Source organism: Capsicum annuum, chromosome 12, assembly GCF_002878395.1.
Source record: "Capsicum annuum cultivar UCD-10X-F1 chromosome 12, UCD10Xv1.1, whole genome shotgun sequence".
In the NCBI taxonomy this organism is placed as follows: Eukaryota; Viridiplantae; Streptophyta; class Magnoliopsida; order Solanales; family Solanaceae; genus Capsicum; species Capsicum annuum.
The window spans coordinates 51927428-51950297 of record NC_061122.1 but is presented as its reverse complement, the minus strand read 5'-3'; the positions used below and the strand labels follow the sequence as shown (position 1 = coordinate 51950297).

Here is a 22870-nt window from a genome sequence, read left to right as displayed (position 1 = left end):
TACCTCCGAAGAAGTAGAGAGGCTGTTTTTGATAGACCCCGGCTCAAGCTAAAGGATAGTAACAAGTGGATGGATGACATGATAAAATCAAGAATAAGAAATAGTAAATTGGAAATTAGAGAAATATGAAATATGCGAAAATAAGGACGACACGAGATAAGAAAATAGGAACTAAGACATAAGATATAGGGCCCCCACCTAGACGTACCATACACACACAAACTAAGAACACCTATGTACAAGCCTCGGCTTACTAACCCGGCTACACTATAACACCCCGGACTGCAAGCTAAACGTAATTACACATAATAAGTGAAATTTGTAGATTGGAAATAAAATAAGTTAGTCTTTATAATATATTACATTGCACTGGTGATATTAAAAAAATCAAATCTGCAAGGATGACTGAGTTGATATGACAGGGTTTATATTCTTTTAAGTGAGATTAGGATTCAAATCTCACCTGGTCCTTTCTGAGTCGACTGGATTGATACAGCAGATGTGGTATGAGCACCGAATTCTTTTAGTGTTATTTACATCTTTTATATAATTTACGAGCTAGTAATATACAAACAGATTTATTCAGGCTCAGTAATATTTCTAAAAACAAATATATACAACTATGTAAAAAGGTCGAGTTGTAGTTCCATTTAACATGTATGGATTGCAAATGATATTCCTGATGTTTTAAAAAGAATTTTCTGTTTTGACTTGAAAAAAGAGTTTTAAAAAACAAAAGATTAGTGGTCTTAAATTAAAGTTATGTCAAATATACTAAAATGTTTTTAAATCTTGTGGTCTCAAACATGTCACGAAAAAAGAAAAGGAATTATACTTTTTTAAACGGACTAAAAAGAAAGTAAGTCAATTTTTTTTTAAAATAGAGGGAGTAAGTATCTTGTTATAGTAAATTAAGTTACACATAATATAAAGAGTTATTTATATTGCAGTCTGAAATCTCTATAACGTCACTTTGTTATAACAACATTTCACTATAGCAATCAGATTTTCTTCGAAACTTATTTTTCATGTTATATTTTACTTCTCTGTAACGACATGATATCTGTAACAACAATGACGTTTATTATAGTGGTACACTCTTTGTAATACTACACCTCTATAACAGTATAATCAAATATTATGTAATAATATTTTGTAAGAAATATATTATATATAAAATACATGCCAAATTATTTATGGTAATCATCATTAATGTCATGCAAACAATAAATTTCAAGGATAAATATCTAATTTAAAGAAAAAATGTATTTAAATTTATTTCACAACTTCATGAGAAAAATGCTACTAATAATTGCCTTCTTTTTTTTACATTGATGCTCTTTCTAATTTTGCATAGTTTCGTTTATAACAGCTAATGAGATTTGAATGTCAAACATCAGCGTGCATGAATATGTGTGTGTATAACGACCATAAAAATTTTGAACAAAAACTGTTACTATAAAAAGGTTTAACTGTATTACAATTCAAACTGTTATTCCTTTTATTCATTTTTACTTATCCACTATAATAAAAATAAATATTAACTTTTATTTTTCTAATTTAAAAAATTAAAAAGTAATTTATTTTAATATCTAATTTATCCATATTAGTATTAACTATAGACATTTTCAAAATATTAAATTTATTATATTCACATGATAATCTAATAAAAGTATTAAATTATTTATTACTCCATCAGTCAAATTAATACCGAATATATGAAAATGGACAGAGGGAGAGAAACATTCACGTTTGCAAATGTTGCATCTTTCCTTAGATGTTTGTGTAAATTAATGCAAGTTTTGGAGAAGAATGATGAAACATCATGCCCTTTTCTAAATGATTGGGTGGGGGTGGGAGTGGGGGTGGGGGGAATAAGAAAGGGAATTCACTTTTTTTTTTGTATCAATTCTAAATTTTACAACATGATAATTTATTAAGTTTTGACATGAATTATTTATATGTATTAAATAAATTTCTTAATATAAATATAAATATAAATTTAAACCAGATTTACTGGGTTATAAATTCAAACTTGTGTATGGAAGAGGGGTGGGTTGGATAGGGGGGAATGCAAATAATTTTCCAATTTCTTTTTTATTATGATAGAAATAAACTATTCAATCATGTGATGAAGAAATACATTAGAGGAAGGTTGTTGAATGGTCAAGCATTGCTAGCTGTCTGTATAATGGAAATATTGTTTTCCTTTTTATATAGACACTTAATTATAGGAGGAAATTTTGAAAATATTTCTTTTTAAAAAAAATATTTTGAAAAAGAAACTATCTCATTAATCTGTGTTCAGTAAAATTTAGAAAGTATTCAAATATACTATTGAAAAAATATAACTGAAGAAAGTCATTTATCTCTTTCAATGAAAAATATTCTTGAAGAAAAATATTTATTAGTGCTTGATTCCTGAAGTTATTTTCTTTATACCGACACTTCAAGAATAAAAACAAAAATAGCAATATAATACTATCATATATAGATTCAATTTTGCAAAAATATCAAGGGTGCATGTTGGATTCCTCACACGTAGTGCATGTTTTTAAGGATCCAGCACGATTGTTGTAATATATTTAAAGAGTCCGATCATTTAAAATATTAGTATAATTAACTTGTTATAACATATTTTAATTTATCTTTTTTAGATTATTAATTTATCTTTGATAAATGATTGTCTATAATTATTAATTAAGTGACCAATTAATTTTAAACAATCATATGGTGTAAATATACCTAGAACTTAAACAAAAAAAGATTTTAAAGAAAATTCTCAAAGTTAGGAATTGGGCAAGAAGAAAAGCCTAAAAGGGCCTACAACCTGTTGAATGAAGGATATGATGTCTTAACTGCACACATGCAGAACGAGAGACATGCATGGACATGCTACAATTTTTCTGCAATTTTTTAAAGTAAGTATTCTGTTCGTCCCAAAAAAAAAATTTATAATCTGAAACAAATTTATATATATATATATATATAAATCATTTGAAATTATTTTGTGCTTCCTCCTTCCTAGAAATTCCCATAGGTAACTTGAATTCACGACCTTACTCTATTGATAACTTGAATTTACCTTACTCTGTTGGTAACTTAAATTTAGGACCATAGAGTTGAAAGTTATTAACGACCATAGAGTTGAAAGTTTGAAAGTGAGACGTGTTTACAATTCGAATAACTCTCTTTTGTTAGTTAACTTACTTCTAATTATAGGAAAATAATACTATTTGTTTTTTTACCAGACTAAAAGAATAAAATATGTAAGAAACGAATTAGGAAATTTGAAGATAAAGGAGAAACGGAAGGAAGTATGAGAAAGTAAACACAAGAAAACCCTTGAAGAAAGGGCCAAAAATACCATTCACTTAGTCACCATCACTGAGGTCAGAAGTCTAACAGCTGCTTTTAAGGATTAGATCTGAATCTAATGGCTATGTAAAGTACCTCAAGAAAAGCAAAGAGAACCAAATGTGGACTAAAAGTAGCAAAAACAAACTCATACACTATTTATATACAACACTGTTACAAGTTAAAAAACAACCTTCTTTTATGTATTACACAAGATTTTATGGAGACAACTAGTGGTACATACAATAATTGACTAAAAATTACACTGGCATTTCTTTTCTTTTCTTCTCTTTTTTTTGCATATAGTTTCGAAGGTGTTGGAAAATTTGGGAGCTCAAACAAACTCTCAGCACCCTCAATCTTCTTCTTGTTGCATTCAAAGGTGTTTGCTAAGCTCATTTCCTTCTTTTATACTTCCATTTATGCCCATTTCTATCCCTCCATCAACCGAACTAAAATTGACTTCATCAGCTCCGATCGTTGACGTGGAATCCATGCCTGACCCTGCTTGTATCTCCTTGAACATTGCCAGAACTTGAATTATAGTAGGACGTTTCCAATGTCGATCATCTAAGCAAGCACAAGCTACCTTTAAGTGCTGTAGAAGTTCAATCTCAATACTTGGATCCTCTTTCAGTAGTACTCGATCGAAGACATCAGTTATTTTCCCTTTAGCGTGAAGCTTTACCCATCCGACCAGATTATTGTCACCGAAATCAGCTGAATCCGTTGGCTGTTTGCCAGTTAGAAGCTCAAGTAAAACGACACCAAAACTATACACGTCTCCCTTGGTTGAACATCTAAAGCTCTGGTAATATTCAGGAGGAACGTATCCGGGAGTGCCTGCAAGGGTGCTGACACTCAAATGAGTGTCCATAGCACTCATTAACCTTGCCATTCCAAAATCAGATACTCTAGCTTCCAAATTTTCATCAAGCAAGACATTACTTGATTTCATGTCTCTGTGAATAATGTGTGGAAGGCAGTTATGGTGTAGAAAAGCCAACCCTTTTGCAGCTCCAATGGCAATTTTCCTTCGTGCAGGCCAATTGAGCTTGATTCCAATTTTCTTACGATCGTGTAGGACATCTTCAAGACTTCCATACTTCATATATTCATAAACCAGTAGTCTTTCCTCCCCTACTTTGCAGTAACCCAAAAGAGGGACTAGGTTCCGGTGCTTGATCTTCCCTATAGTTTCCATCTCAGCAGTGAATTCTCGATCACCCTGTCCACTGACGTGTATCAACTTCTTAATGGCTACAACACTTCCATCCTTCAACTGAGCTTTGTAGACATCACCAAAACCACCAGACCCTATAAGACTGTCGTTGTGGAAACCATTGGTGGCTTCAAGAAGATCTGCAAATGTGAGTTTTCTGAGAGGCTTCTCAAATGCTGCAAGGTTGATGCTTAACGCCTCACGAGCACTCGTAAACTTCCAAGCACTGTTTGCAGTTGCAGAATGTGAATGACCATCCATATACGCTTCAAGAGCAGCCTCCTTCTTCTTCCTTCTCTTCTTCGTCTCAATGACAACAATAATCAAACCAAAGATGCAGAAGAGGGAGAACAACAAACCCATTGCCACACTCCCTGCCAAGGATGCTTGTTTGCGGTGAGACTTCTGATGCTGATTCGCATCTGATTTTGGTCCTGGGTTACAAGGTTGGAGAGGATACCCACAAAGGGAAGTATTCGCAAACCTATAATCTGGAAATGTATCAAATGGTGCAGATTCAGGAATCATTCCACTGAGATTATTGTTTGACAGATCAATCTCTCCAAGCAGTGTAAGGCTGGTGAGGGCATTCGGGATCGAGCCATTGAGCCTATTATGTGACAGATCAAGAATTGCAACATTCTTCAAGCCTCCAAGTTCTTGAGGAATCGCACCAGACAGATCATTATGCCCCAAATTCAATATAGAAAGATAGTACATGCTCCCCAATTCCTTTGGGATACTACCTTCCAACTTATTATAAGACAAATCAAGAAATATCATAGAGCCATTGTGGTTAAATGTTGGCTGAGTGACACCTTGATAAACTCTTGTGAAATTGCAAGGATGCCTGGTTGAGATTCTATCCAGCTGTTCTGGTCTAATCCCTCCAAACTCCAGCAAATTCCCTGCTCCATGGCACTCCTTGCTCCCATCATTCTTGATATACGCATAACTCTTTCCCGTCAGCAATTTCACTGCAATTTTACCAGATTGCATGAACAAAGGCGGTGGAATGGAGCCATTCAGGAAATTAGTATTGAGATCCAACCATATCAAGCTCTGGCAATTACCCAACTCAGCAGGGATACTCCCAGAGATTGTGTTGTTACCCAGCTTTAGAATGGCAAGATTCGACAAACCACCCAGAGAAGCTGGTATCACACCACTCAATTGATTATTTGACAATGAAATCCAATTCAACTTGGTACAGTTGCTAAGACTTGCAGGTATTGGTCCAGTTAATTCATTAAAATCAAGAATCAAATTCTCCAAGGCCTGCATGTACATCAGTTCCTGTGGGATTTCTCCTGAAAGCTGATTCAACCAAAGGATAAGATCCTTCAGCTTTGACAATGACCCAAAACTAGATGGTATTTTCCCATTCAGGTAATTAAAGCTGAGATCAAGTGACACCAGCTGTGAACAGTTGCTTAGGCTGTCAGGTATAGGGCCTCTGAACAAATTATTCTGAAGGTACAACACTTTCAAGCTATTCATAGGATCTTTACAAATCCCATCAGGAATAATCCCAGTGAGATTATTAGAACTCACATCCAAAGTCTCCAATGTCACCAAATTGGACAAAGAATCAGGCAAACCACCAATAAAGTTGTTAAATGATAACACCATAGTCTTCAGGTTACTCAACTTCAACAGGGTATCAACAGGCAACTTACCAGAGAAATTATTATTCGAAATATCAAGAAGTTCCAAACTGGAACATCCACCAAGACTCTCAGGAACCATACCTGAGAAATTATTGTAAGACAAGTCCAATTCCACCACAGTTTTGCACAAATCAGCAACCTGGTTAGGGAAAACACCCTGAAAATCATTCCCCTGCAAGTACAAAAACTGTAGGCTTTCACTTGGTAGCTTAGGGACCAACCCCACAAACTTGTTATTGGTAAGGTTGAGAAAACTGAGTTTCCCACATGAAGAAAGTGAAGCACCAACATCACCATAAAACTTGTTGGATGACAAATCCAAGTGCTGTAAATTGGAGCAATCTTTGAATGAAGGAAAAACAGTTGAGAAATTATTGGCAGAAAGATCCAAATATGACAAATTCTTGAAGTCCAATTCAGGAATACTCCCAGCTAGCCTATTACCCTTAATAGAAAAGAACTCAAGCTCACTAAACCCCGTAGAAGAAAGCCATGGAAAAAAGCTTAGACCTGAGATATTATTGTAAGAAAGATCAAGAACTTGAAGGCTAAAGGTTGCACCTTTAACAAGTTCTTTACCAGGAGGGTCAATAGAATTCTTGGAAAGATTAAGGGACTTAAGGTTTGAACAAACACCAAAGCTAGAGATATCAGAAACAGGCCCTGAAATTGTGTTTTCAGCTAGATCTATTGAGGTCAAAGAAACCCCACATTGGGATTTGGCAACAGCAATCAAAGAACCACTAAGATTAGAATTTTTCAACACTAAAGACTCCAAATTAGACAAGCCAATCAAATAAGAAGACACCAAAGTGAAATCAACACTTAACAAAGTGTTTGAAAGATCTATAGAAGAAACTCTAGAATTCTTGCATGAAACACCAGTGAAACTACAAGGGTCAGTGGAAGACAACCAGTTTTGAAGAATACTACTAGCAGGAAGTGAAGCTTTAAAGGAAAGAAGCTGTTGAGAGTCTTTGAAAAGGCCATTCACAGAAGCTGGTGAAGATGGAGGAAGAAAGAAGATAAGGAGAAGAACAAAGAGAGGTTGTAGATAAAAACTAAGCAAGAAAAGGTTGTTTAAGCTTAAAGGGTGTTGGAAACACACACTTTTGTGAGCTTTCATCTTCAAAGATTTGAGCTTTTTTTAGTTCAAATGATGTTTTCTTGAATCTATAGCTTCAGTTCTTGAAGTTCCATTTTCTTTTCTGAAGTAGTAGTAGAATGTGAAGAGAGTCAAAAGGCAGAGTAAGGAAGGTAAGAAGGGTATGTATAGTGAAAATTTGACAACAAACTCTGTGGGGTGGGGTGGGGTGCGGGGGGTTAGAAGAGTGGACACAGCTGGTGCACCACATGCCATGTGACCCATATTTTCAGCTCTCTCTCTGTGTATATGTAATTTTTTTTTCTTCCTCAAAGTATGATTTGAAATTTGGTTTCATCTGTCTATATTTGTATTGTCTTCTTTTTTCTTGTGTAAAATTATCTATATGGGAAACCTAACTTTTGAAATTTAGAGGAAGGGCCTTTTTGAAACTCTTTTTTAATGTATAGAAGGAATTTTTTTAAAATTCATTAGCTGTAAATAATATTATTCTATAGCAAATAAGTACTCCCTCCATTCCATTTTATATGTCGTCATTTGATCGGGCACAGAATTTAAGAAATAAGAGAAGATTTGGTAAAGTTTACCAAATTATCCTTTATCAAAAAATGTGTCAATATTTTTTTTAATTAAATGGGACCAATAAGGGTAAAAGGATAATTGTGCCTTTAAAAAATTGTCAAATAAAAAAAGACAACACTTATTTTGGGACGAATGAAAAAGGAAATGATGACATATAATTTGGAATGGAGAGAGTAATGTTTTTAGGTTAGATATAGCATTCAATAAATTAATTTATTTTTAAACAATAAATAATATTTTTACCAACTTACTTTTAATATACACCTTTAAAAAAATGTAATTCTCTAGTTTCTTGATTATATACTACTGTCTTCATAATGATAAAATGGAAAAAAAAAAAAAAAAAAAAAACATATGTCTCCTTATTTAACTAAAGCGTCACCTATTTAATGGATAAAACAACATTTGATCCCTCCATTCAATTTTACATATTTAATATATTAAAAATAATTATTCAATTTTACTTGTTCAGTTTAAAAATTAGGAGATAATAATTTTATTATTTTGTATTTATTTTTTATTCTTGCTAGTTTTAATTATTGTTCCTCTTTTTTGTACTCCCTTCGACCATTTTCTTAGTCTTTTTTGACTTGATAAATTCATTAAAAAAATATTAATTAAGAGTATATTTTAAAAATTAATCTTATTAAAGATATCTTGAAACGCTAAATTTAACTATTACTATTTTCTTTAGTTATTTAATACGGAGAATAATATGAGAAATAGGTAATTAAACACTCATGATTTGCGAAAATGGATAACTAATTTGAAACAATCATATTTAAAAAAAAAATCAAGTAAAATGAAACGAAGAAAGTACCTGAATTTGTTGCACTTGAGTTAGAGAGTTTTTCAAAAATAACTTCTCTAACTTTCTGATGTTGTGGTAAGGTTTGTATATATTTTATCCTTCTTAAATCTTACTTGTAGGATTTGACGGAATATGTTATTGTTGGTAATGTAGTATTAAATATATTTATTTATCAATATTTAGATGATTAATAATTATTAAAAGTTATATAATATCATATATGTCAAGGCAAATATGAACAAATAAAAATAATACTTCCTCCATCTCATTATTTGTCTTAATTTGACATTGCATATTGATTAAAAAAATAATTAATAGTATGGCTACTTTACCATAGTGTTCCTATTAAATGATATTTATATTTTAGTTTGGAGAAAAATAATTAATAATAAGGATAAAAAAAAAAATTATCTTATCTTGATTAATGAAAAATAACAAGTAAAATAAAAAAATAAATTAAAAAATTTGAGACGAGTAAATTAGGATGGAGGGGTACTAAACAAGTATTTGTCTGTGTAGGTTGCCGCGTACGTGTGATTAAATAAGGGTATATCCATCACTCTCTAATTTTAATAATAGGAGATTCCATTTGCCTCAGTAATTAATTGTCAATTTAGGTCCTTATGATGAGGGATTAATTAGGATTTAATCCAAGTCTTTAAGTCATTTTACAAGTTAAATAAATATAATACAGAAAATTAAATATATTAAGACCAATAAAAGAGAGGAGAGAATTGTACAGATGGGAGGGGCCCTTGTGTTCCTGCGAGGATGTTTCCCTCTCTAACAGGCATGGCCTCTGCCGGTGCCTGTTCAGAAATTGTGCTCTTCAAATTATATTTGTACTCGAAGGCCCGTGCTCGAGTCTAATATATATTATTTTTTACCTTAATTTATATAATATAAATATAATTTAAATAAATAATTATTAAAATAATTTAAATTTTTAGTTATTATAATTCATAATATTTTTTTTTCAATTTTAATTTAAGTGACATTGACATAAGTTCGAGAGCAGTTGAATATTTTATATATTTTATATTTTTAAGTTGTTACATATTTGATTTATAATGCTTTTAGCATAATTTTTCAATAAGTTATGTCTTCTTCTGTCCCATCATAATTTGTGTGGCACTAATATAACTTCAATAGTCAAATAAATATTTTATATTGACATATCATTTTGTGTGTATTTTATTTTTTTATGATATATTATTAATTTTTTTTAATGGTTAGATGACCATAAAAATCAATTAGGGTGATTTAATAAAATCACGATTGAAACAATGAAGCAGACATATCTTAAATAACTTATAACAACTAATCAAAAGTGATAAAACAAAATTATTATAAAAAATACATGTGAAAAAATTGTTAATGAGTCTCACATAATACATCTAATTAATTTAAAACATTGAGAGTTAATTTATCATTAAATGGCTTATAATAATTAATTAGGGATGATATAGTAAAATTACGATTAAAGTTGCTGAAGAAGGTAGTACAAAACATCAAGAGTTAATTTATTATTTTATTTCTATTTTATCTTTTTTTTCAAAATTAATTACAGGTGATATAATAAAATCACAATTGAAACAACGAAACAGACATGTCTTAAATGGCCTATAACAGTGATATAATGAAATTACTATAAAAAATACGTATGAAAAAATTTAAATAGATCTCATATAAAATATCAAGTAGAAATAAAACGTCAACAATTAATTTATTATTTTATATTCAATTTATCATTTTTATTAAATATTATTAATTATTTTATAATTAGATGTCTTATAATGATTAATTAGGGATAATATAGTAAAATAACATTGAAGCAACTGAAGCAAGCAGTACAAGCAAGCATGTCGAAGAATTGCCTGCTTATTGCCCTTTATAAGTAAGTAATACTAGATATCGAAGGCCCGTGTAAGCATGGGCCCAATATATGTTATAGTCTTAATTTATGTGACACAAATAAAATTTAGATAATCAATTATATTTTTACTATGCTTTAGTTATATATATATATAGATAGATAGATAGATAGATATATATATTTTAAACTATTAACTATTGCAATTTATAATATTTTTTTATATAATTTTCAAATAATATATGTTACTCTCCTTGTTAAAAATTTTGTGTCATTGATAGTAAATTAATATTTTTAAATAATTTAACTTTTTAATTATTATAATTTATAATAGTTTTTCTTCTATTTTTACTACTAATTTAAGTGACATCTCTCTCCCCTCTCTCTCTCTATATATATGTATATTTCTTTACTTACTATTTATCTCATATTATTTGCCATGTTTATTAAAAAAAAATTGTTTCAAAATAGTTCACATGTTAAATTATCAAGAGATAATTGAATATTTTTTTTTCAACTTTGCCCTTAGTAATTTAATGAAATTACTATATACTCTCTTCGTTTCATATTATTTGACATGTTTGGTTAAAAATTTTGTTTCAAAACAATTGACATGTTAAAGAATCAAGAGATAATTGAATACATTTTTTCAACTTTTCCCTTAATAATTTAATGAAGGAGTAATTAATTTCAATCGATAATGACAATATTTAATGTGAGTTTAATAGGACCGTATTAGTCAATTTGCATTATTTATTACTAATTTTTATTTAAGAGTTGTGTAAAAGATAAATATGTCAAGTAATAAAATACGAAGGGAGTATAAAAGAGAATATGAGATTTTATTAGTCCTCATATAAAGTTTTTTGTCAATTTATTTCTAATTTAAGTTTTAATTACTCTACAAATTTTTACTTAGTTGAATAATTATATGAATTTATCAGATACTGTAAAAGTGATGAGTCATGAAAAAATGATAGTGACACCACAAAAATAAAATATTTATACAATTAGATTTAAAATTGATCCAAAAATGTATTGCCCTTCTATTTTGTGAAAATGTATATACGAATAAGCTACTACAAGAATTAAAACTTTAAAATAATAACAAGAATTAAAACTTTAAAATATTATATATTATTATATTACTTATTTATAAGATGGAGTTTGAGTGCTGAAGCAGGCAACAGATTGATATGCCTGCTTTTATTGTCTGCTTCAGCTGTTTCAACCATTATTTTACTTTATCATCTCTAATTAATTATTATAAGTCATTTACGTATTAAAAAATTAATAATATTTAATAAAAATAAGTAAAATAGACATTTCGGACATGTTTGTTTCAACGATAATTTTACTCTATCACTCCTAATTAATTATTATGAGTCATCTAAATATTAAAAAATTAATAAAAAAGAATAAAATAGACATAAAATAATAAATTAAATCTTGATGTCTTAAATTATCTTGACGTCTTATATGAGATTCACTTAAATTTTTTTCATAAGTAATTTTTTATAATAATTCTGTTATATCACTTCTAGTTAGTTATTATAAGTCATTTTAACACTTGTCTGTTTAGCGACTTCAATCGTGATTTTATTATATCATCCCTAATTAATTATTATAGTCATTTAAGCATTAAAAAATTAATAATATTTCATAAAAAGGTAAAATAAACACAAAATAATATGTCAACATAAAAGATTTAGTTGACTATCGAAATTATATTTGTGCATATATATTGGGAAGGGACAAAGAAAGACATAAAGTCACATATATTATTTGAAAATGAGATATAATATGTTGTAAATTTACTGATTGTCAAAATTTTATCTGTGCCACATAAAACTGAGACTAAGAGAACAGTAATATCTTATTGAAAAATTATGTAAAAAAATTATAAATCACATAATTACTACTTAAAAAATTTAAAAGATATATATTTAGTCGACTCTCAAAATTATATCAGTTTTCACTTAAATTAGATAAAAAAAAAAGTAATATAAATTATGATAATTAAAATTTAAAATTATTTTAAAGATTAATTGTCTAAATTTTATTAGTAGCACATAAATTGAAACTAAAAAATAATATATGTTGAGGCCGTAGTAGCACAGGCAGTGGACATCTAGTTAACAATATATGTGTAAGTTAAATCACATATATCTCCACTCAATACGAACCTACCAACTCCCCATCCATCACACAAACTTGATATTAAATTTAAACTAGAAAATTAAGTTGATTTTCTTCTTTGTGATTTATAGAAAAAATATTGTGCATTTTCCTTCTTTTCAGTAATAATTGCAATGAAGTTAGAAAAAATATTGTGCATTTTCTTTCTTTTCAGTAATAATTGCAATGAAGTTAATGGGGATTGAAATGAAATTTTCCAGGATCTTGCATTGTTTGGGGTTTATATTCATGATCATACTTTCTCACATTTTTTATGCGAGTTGGAATTTGTGCACTCATAATTACTTTCAATTTTGGTAGCTTCCCAACGTGACCATCTCAGTTTAAAAGGGGGAAAAAAAGGAAAATGCAGTAAGAAACGAAAAGCAATTTATTATGAGAAGGAAAATAGGAAATCTACCATCCAACTTTCAATAAGCGTATTTGTTTTGCTAAATTTTTAGAATCACACCTTAAATAATATTTTCTTAAAAGTAGTTTTTAAATATTTCTTTTGAGTAGTAATTTGTATTTAACCAATAAAGTTAATAAGTACTTCCTTTGTTTCAAAATAGTTGGCCCTTTTTTACTTATCACTTTCCTTAAAAAAGTATTTATTAGGGGTTTATTTTACCAAATTAGTCTTATTAATTATGATTTGAAAATATAAATTTGAGTAAATATACTTTATTTAGTCATTTAATGTGAAAGTGGTATTGGAAGAACATAATAAAATACTTTTGATTTCATCAAAAGGAACAATTAAATTGAAACAAATATTTTTAGAAAGAGGGTCAACTAAAACGAAACGAAGTAAGTAGTTTTGAACATCTATTCAGTCAAATTTTTTAAAAGTATTTAATATTTTTCTTCAAAAAGTATTTGCAGAAATACTATCCTTTTTTGCTTCTGTCAATTTTTCAAAAATATTTGTTTTCTCTCAAAATTTAATCAAATACCTAACTTTTTCAAATAAACATGATTTAAAAAAAAAAAAAAAAACTTTGAATCTCCCAAAAATTAGCCAAACATACTATACTTTTTCTTTTGCCATAAACTTTTGCATAATGAACAGAGGTGAAGCCATCTTTAGCAAAGCGTCATCAGATACACATTTTATATCGAAAAGTTATGCGGTAAATAAAGCTGAAATATTAACTATCATGAGTGTACATTCAATTTTGCACATTCTTAGCATAATTAAAAATAAAATTTATACACTTCATCAAATTCTTGACTCTGTCACTATTAGTGAACACAATGAATAAAATAAAGTACCAACTTAGGATAAGAAATCCCGTATTAGCAAAACACAGGGAAGATATTAAATATATAAGCATGATCTTGCATCCTAATGGCGCGTTTTAAAGTCATGTGGATCTAAACTTAAAACTAACAATATGACTAGTAGTTGGATCACTACGAAATAGCTTATAAACATTATTATGGCTAGAGGTGTGCAAAAATTGAACCGACCGATAAATCGAGCCGATAAAAATGCTATTGGATTATCGGTATTGGGTTATTGGGTTAACGATTTTTTATTGGTTTTATAAAAAAAATTAATGGGTAAACAGTTCGGTTTCGATTTTAGCTTATTGGGTTATCGATTAAACCGATAACCCAATAAGGTTGTTTTTTTAAACCCTATTTATGTTATATATATATATATAAGGAAATCAAAATCCTTAAAGATAATTCACCAAGAAGAATAAATAATCTTATTGAAAAAGCAGACGCTTTTGACAAAGACGTAGGGCAAAGAATTAGGATATATATATATATATATATATATATATACAACTTATTCACAATTTGGTGATTCACAAAGTATTAACCTATTCAGGGCAACAAAGACACAATATAAAGCACGGGTATTATCGTATTGGAAAGTTTGAAGCATTTAGTAGCTTCCAACAATAAGGATTTAGTCTTTTGTTAAACTAACATTCAGTTCAATTTTGAAAATTCTTGTAAACTAAAATGCATTGCGTAGGATTTTTGCGGTAACTAAGATTTTATTTTTTATGTTAGTTGTTACTATTTTTATTTTATGAGTATTTTCTTATTGGTTAAACCGAAAATCAAACCGTTAAGGACCAAAATCGATAAACCGAAAATCGATAAGAAAATATCTTATTGGTTGATTATTGATTTTACATATTTAAAAACCGAAAACCGATAAACTGAACCAATAATACATAAAACCGAATTGAACCGACCGATGCACACCCCTAATTATGGCGTTGAGAAGCACTTTTAAGTGCTTAATTTTACTTTACTATTATATATAATAGAGAATAATAAACTTCGGTAGTCCTCACAAGGCTATTTTGGTAATTTCAATTAATTTGTTAATCCAATAAAATTATGGCAGGTAGTTGATATAGATAAAATTACTTTATTTCTTTGTTTGCCAAATGAGACTTTGTATGTGGTATATCATAATATGAGAAATCATTATTGAGTTTTTTCTTAAATTTTTTATGGCTTAACTAAATTTTTTCAAAAAAGAAAATAGAAAGAATTGTAAAATAGGGAATCAAACCTTCACCAATAAGGTGAGAAATCAAAACTCTGTGTTGTTTAACTAATCAATAAATCTCTTAACTAACTGTATAAGATTATATTTATTTGTGATAAACTAAGTAAGGTTCTCAATAATTGCTCATTACTTTTTATGAATTGATTAGAATTTTATAGACAATTTTATCTTGCATTTGAAATTATCAAGAAAATATTTCAAATATTGAAAGTTGAATTATTGATAAAGTTAAAAATGAAGATAGTGGTATTGATTAAGATCAAATTATTTTTATACTATTTTTTTGATTAATTGAGAATTAATATTCTTAGGCATAAATTAAATATAACAAACTAATAGATTCTCGGGGTTCATTTTGATGAATATAGTTTTTTCCCTTTAATTTAAACTAAAATTAAGTTTAAATTACCATATTAACTAACTTAAATTCTTGCCACATGAAATTACGAATAAAATTAAGATTCAATAAATATCTGAAGAAATGTATTTCAATTTATAACTATAGAATATATGTTCATAAACTCACAAAAAATATTAACATTTTTTAATTTATGATCTTTGTGAATTGTAATTATTTTATATATTTAATTATATTATTATATAAAATATTAAATTACTTGAGTTTCTACGGGCTTAGCACGGACCTTGTAATACCAGTAATTTGATAAATAAACAATTACACGTGTGTATAAAAGTGTCGCAACTCCTAATTAGCCGTTAATGTGCTTATAAAAATATGTTGATAAGCTGCTATTTTATTAAAATATTCTTATATATATATATATATATATATATATATATATATATCGAAGGCCCGTGCTGGTACTAGCCCAATACGTGTTATTTTTTATCTTACTTTATGTGACATAAATATTATATTTTTAATATGATTTAAGATTTTTTAATTTGTTAGTTATTGTAGTCTATAATATTTTTTTGACATTGTAATTTACTACTTATTTTAAGATGTTTGCTATTGTAATTTATAATACTCTTCTTGTTCAACTTTTGTATTATTGATTGTCAATTCATATTTCAAAAGTAATTTAAGTTTTGAATTATTGTGATTTATAATATTTTTTTCTATTTCAATTTAAGCGACACTAATATAATTTCGAGAGTCAACCAAATATCACGATCAAAGTAGCAAAGCCAGCACGTCTTGAATGACTCATAATAACTAATTAGAAGTGATATAGTAAAATTGATATAAAAAATATTTGTGAAATTTTTTTAAGTGGCCCTCATATAAGATGTCAAAATAATTTAAAACATCAAAACCTAAATTTATCATTTTATGTTTATCATTAAATATTATTAATTTTTAATACTTATATGACTTATAATAATTATTTAAGAGCGATATAGTAAAATTACGGTTGAAGTAGCTGAATCAGATATGTCATAAATATCTATTTTACTTTTTTTTTAACATTAAATTTTATTAATTTTCTAGTACATCAACTCATATAATAAGTAATTAGGGGTAATATAGTAAAATCACGAAGCAAGCAGACAACTGGTGTAAACACCTAATTTTTTATCAAACCTAAGGTTTTATGCTATTTTAGCATTTAAATTTTATTTTTAGGTCTAAATTAAATATTTTAATTTTTATCTTATTTACAAGTTTGCTTTAAAAGTTTTGAAAACTACAAAAAAAATAGTCATGTTTTAAATATTTTTTTTATTACTTATTTATTTATTTAAAAATAAAAAGAGAATTTTCAAAACTATATTTGTTTTCTTTTAAATTTTAAATAAACAATCTAGTGACATTAATATTTTTTTAATCATATTTGTAAGACTAGCTATTTAACTTATTTGTATTTTGTTAGTTTTAAATATATTTTATTATTTTTATTTTATTTAAAATATTGATTAAAAAAAGGAAAAAGAGAAACCTAAAACTACCCAATATCCCCATTCCCCTTAACCTAAACTACCCATTCCCACACCCTAAAACCACCCCCACTTTTCCCTCACAAACTCCCTCGACTACATAACCCATACACACCACACAACATCATACAACATATAAGACACAAACAACACACACGGAAATAAAAAAAAAACACTGAGAGAAAAAAAAGAGGACAACATTTTGTGGACAAAAACCAAGAAAAAGAAAAAGACACGAAAAAAAAACAAAGAACAAGAGAAGAAACAAAAAGTAGTAGAGAAACAAAAAGAGACTTCTTTGATTTTAGAGATTAAGTTCGGTTCCTGTCGAGTTTTCGATGACGTCGTTCATGTTTCTCTTTCAACTAGTTCATCATACAGGTTCTTATTCAATCCTATATTATAATTTTGTATGTTTTATTGTGAATCGAAGTTTGAATAGAGTTGTTTAAATGATTTCATGTTGGAATAAAGTTCATTCTATTATATTCATATATATATATATATATATCCGAAAGCATTTTAATTTAGTTGATACATATGTTGTATGCTTAGATATTGCGATGATTTTACTTAAATGTTATTTAAAAATTTAATGATATGTTCAGTTGATCAAAAACAATTCTTAAAAGCATAATTTAATATTTCATTTTATTTATTTTTTCTTTCTCGTCATTTTACTCTCATGTATGTAAGTGGAGAAATTTGAAGGAAAGGTGTCTTTTAAGTTTTAAATGAAGGATTGATGATATTGACCAATTTAAAGGATCAAATATAATTAAAAATCTTGATTAGGTTAATTGTGGACTTGATTAATATTTTCTAAACTTTTTAATCTTTTCAAAAATACAAATTAACCCACACCCACAAAACTTCCCTCCTTCTGCAAATCAATCTCTCTCTCTTCTCTCTTTCTCTCGATAGTTTCTCTCTCTAACTTCTCCCAACCAACAACTTTTCAAATTTCTCCCTTCAATCTTGTGCAACTTCAACCTCTGGCAACAAATAGTTTTGAGTTCTTGCCCATTCCTTTTTTACTTTCAACCGTCAGTCGACGTGACAACATTCTCCGGCGATAAAAACTTTGAGTTCTTCATTGTTTCTTTTCAATTTTCACAAGTAAAAAATCAGGGTTTTTAATCTATGACGAAAATGAGGAACTTGATTTGTTGGTGTTTGTTATTTTTGTATGTTTTTTGTTATTTTTTTAATGTTTGTTATTTTTTAGTTGAATTTCTCATCTAGATGTATCTGCTACTGCTGTTTTTTAATAATGGATAAAACATGTAACATGAATCCAACAGATGAGTATTTGTTGCAACATATATGACTAATCTGTTGCACAGATTAGTAATCTGTTGCAACATATATGACTAATATGTTGCGCAGATTAGTAATCTGTTACAACATATATGACTAATTTGTTGCACAGATTAGTAATATGTTGCAACATATATGACTAATCTGTTGCAAATATATATGACTAATCTGTTGCAACATATATGATTAATTTGTTGCAACGAATGAATAATCTGTTGCAACATATATGATTAATTTGTTGCAACATATATGACTAATTTATTGCAACAAATGAGTAATCTGTTGCAACAAATGAGCAATTTGTTGCAACATATATGACTAATATGTTGCAACAGATTACTCATCTGTTGGATTCGTTTTATAGTGTTGTAATATGAATTCAATATATGGGTCATCTGTTGCAACAGATTAGTCATATATTGCAACAAATTACTCACTTGTTGCAATAGATGACTCATATGTTGGATTCATGTTGCAGGTTCTATCCAGTGTAGCAGTAGCAGATACAACAAATAAAAAATTCAACAAAAAATATAATTTTACTTACAAAATAAGCTATGAAGTAATGTCCAAGTGATATACGAATAAAATTTGACCTAAATTTTTTTTTAAAAATTTCAATAGGGGCACGACAAATAAGTAAAATACAAACAGGTAAAGAAGACAAAAATAATAGACCATAAATCAAATGCAAAAGGATCAAGGGGACAAACTTTTGAGTTCTCCTAAAAACGTGTAAGTTTCCTAATATTTTAATTGCTTTCTAATAGTTGTCCCATCTGTTACAACATATTTTCTATCTGTTTGATAATTTTCAACAGATGAATTATCTGATGCAACATGCTAGTCATCTGTTGATTCAAATTAAGCAATTATTAGTAATAACAAAATTGATTTAGCTGAAATTAAAGACGTCTTTACAATAATGGGACAAACATTTGTGTTCTCCTAAAAATATTTGAGTTTCCTAGTATTTTAATTATTTTTCAACAGATTATCTATTTGTTGCAACAAGTTAGTCATCTATTGCAACAGATGTTTATAACAGGTTAATCATTTATTTATTCAAATTAAGCAATTATTAATAATAACTAAATTAATTTAATTAAAATTGAAGACAAGTCTTTAATACAAGACCTTAGACAAGGGGACAAATGTTTGAGTTCTCCTAAAAACATTTGAGCTTTAGTATTTTAAATTGTTTTTCAACATATAGCGAACTCGGAACCAAAATGAGCCACGAAATTAAAAAAGTGACCAAAATAGGCCACCTATTTAAAAAGTTACCAAAATAGGCTAAACGTAAGAATTTCTTACGTTTTACATTTGTTTTTAAATGTAAGAAATTCTTACGTTTTATAAAAAATATATAAAATGAAAGAAATTCTTATGTTTTACACGATAACCGAGGAAAAAAATATAATGAATTGTCAAATCAATTAAAAAGGTACTAAAAAAAGAGTTGTTCAACGTAACAAAAAGTTACGTTCTTAACTTTTTTTATAGCAGTGGTCCACCACCCACAATTCCTTTTTTCACAAATATCCCATCACTTCTACTTTTTCCTCTTTTTACATATGATAATTCTTAATTTTTTTATTAGTTAAATTTATTTATATTTTACATGTAGTTCAAATAATTTATTTTTTCTAATAAATTTTTACGTTTTACATAAAAAAAATTTAAAAAAGAAGTATCAATTACCTCATTAACTTAACAATTTTCTTATATTTATTATATATCAAAAAATAATCACTTCTACCTTAATTATCCGATTTCTCTTTAAAAAACTATATTTTTGAGTTTTTCTCTACTCCAAAATAGTGAAATATTGAATTATCGTCGATCAAATATGCTACTATATACAAGAATTATATTTTTTAGGAGTGTTCCTAAAAAATATATTTTCTTATATTAATTTAGGAGTGTTCCTAAATTAAATTGTGTTTTTTTACTCTATTAATTATAATATGAAACGTATTTGTGCATGTGAGTCTCCTCAATATCTTAATCGAAATACTAATTGAAAATTACGATGAATCACTATCCTAAAAAATTAATTTCATATTTTTAACACATAAAAAAAATATAATTCTTGTATATAGTAGCATATTTGATCGACGATAATTCAACATTTCACTATTTTGGAGTAGAGGAAAACTCAAAAGTATACCTTTTTTTAGAGAGAAATCGGATAATTAAGGATAGAAGTAATTATTTTTTGATATAGAATAAATATAAGAAATTGTTAAGTTAATGAGGTAATTGATATACTTCTATTTTTTAAATTTTTTATATAAAACGTAAAAAATTAAGTATTACATAGAGGAAAAAATAAATTATTTGAACTACATGTAAAATATAAATAAATTTAACTAATCAAAAAATTCATAATTATCATATGTAAAAAGAGGAAAAAGTAGAAGTGTTGGGACATTTGTGGAAAAAGAAATTGTGGATGGGGGATCACTGCTATAAAAAAGTTAAGAACGTAACTTTTTGTTATGTTGAACAACTCATTTTTTAGTATTTTTTTAAATTGATTTGATAATTCACTGCATTTTTTTCTTCGATCATCGTGTAAAACGTAATAAATTCTTACGTTTTTGTAAAAGTCAACTCCGTTAATTGATCGTTAAGAAAAAAATAGAAAACATAATAAATTATTACGTTTATCCTATTTTGGTAACTTTTTAAATAGGTGACCTATTTTGGTCACTTTGTAAATTCTGTGGCTCATTTTGGTTCTGAATTCACATATATCTTGTCTATTTAATAATTTCCAATAGATGAGTCATATCTTGCAACAATTGAGTCATCTGTTGCAACAGATGTCTATATTTGTTGGATAATTTTCAATAGATGAGTTAGCTATTGCAATAGGTTAGTCATTTGTTGCAACAGATGTCTATATATGTTTGGTCATTTTCAACAAATGTGTTTAACTGTTTGGTCTTTTTCAACAGATTACTCATCTATTGCAACAACTAATTCATATTTTATTTTAGTAATCAATTTAGTTATTACTAATAATGACTTAATGTGAATCAATAGATGACTAACATGTTATAACAGATGAGTAATCTGTTGGAAATGACCAAACAAATAAAAACATCTGTTGAAAATGACCAAACAGAGTAGACATCTGTTGCAATAAATGACTCACTTGTTGTAACAACTAATTCATCTATTGAAAATTATCAAACAGATATAGACATCTGTTGCAACAGATGACTAAATTGTTGCAACATATGACTCATATGTTGGAAATTACTAAATAGATAATATATGTGTTGAAAAATAATTTAAAATACTAAAGCTCAAATATTTTTTAGGAGAACTCAAATGTTTTCCCCCTTGTCTATGGCCTTGTCTTCAATTTTAGTTAAATTAATTTAATTATTATTAATAATTGCTTAATTTAAATCAACAAATGACTAACCTGTTATAAGCATTTATTGCAACAGATGACTAACTTGTTGCAATAAATAGGTGATCTATTGGAAAATAATTAAAATACTAGGGAACTCAAATATTTTTAGGAGAACTCAAATGTTTGTCCCATTGTCTTAAAGACTTGTCTTTAATTTTAGCTAAATCAATTTAGTTGTTACTAATAATTGCTTAATTTGAATCAACAGATGACTAACATGTTGCAACAGATGATTCATCTATTGGAAATTATCAAACAGATAGAAAATCTGTTATAATAAATGGGTTATCCATTAGAAATCAATTAAAATACTAGGGAACTTAAATGTTTTTAGGAGAACTTAAATGTTTATCCCCTCGATCCTTTTGCATTTGATGTATGATACACTATTTTTATCTTCTTTACCTGTTTCATGAAATTTTTCATGTGTTTCACTTATTCGTTGTGCCCTTGTTGAAATTTTTAGAATTTTTTTAGGTCAAATTTTATTCGTATATCACTTGGACATTACTTCATAGGTGATTTTGTAAGTATAATTATGATTTTTGTTGAATTTTTATTTGGTATAATTGCTACTGCTACGATGGATAGAACCTGCAACATGAATCCAATATATGAGTCATTTATTGCAACAAGTGAGTAATCTGTTGCAACATATTACTAATCTGTTGCAACAGATGACCCATATGTTGGATTCATGTTACAACACTATAATACAAATTTAACAGATGAGTAATCTGTTGCAACAGATTAGTCATATATGTTGCAACAGATTACTCATATGTTGCAACAGATTAGTCAATATGTTGCAACAGATTAGTTAATATGTTGCAACAGGTTACTTATCTGTGCAACAGATTACTCATCTGTTG

General features: G+C 28.0%; 1 protein-coding gene across 1 annotated transcript; it reads right to left on the bottom strand.

Annotated features, from left to right (window-relative positions):
* Positions 1-3491: 3491 nt before the first annotated feature.
* LOC107850490 (systemin receptor SR160) lies at positions 3492-7670 on the bottom strand. The gene has a single exon (XM_016695049.2). It carries the CDS (start codon positions 7373-7375, stop codon positions 3734-3736), a length of 3642 nt encoding a protein of 1213 aa, XP_016550535.2. The 5' UTR covers positions 7376-7670; the 3' UTR covers positions 3492-3733.
* Between the last annotated feature and the right edge of the window lie 15200 nt (positions 7671-22870).

What these genes read in the sequence shown, in the direction of transcription:
- LOC107850490 (XM_016695049.2), bottom strand. Translation starts at nt 7,375, where the DNA reads ATGAAAGCTCACAAAAGTGTGTGTTTCCAACACCCTTTAAGCTTAAAC.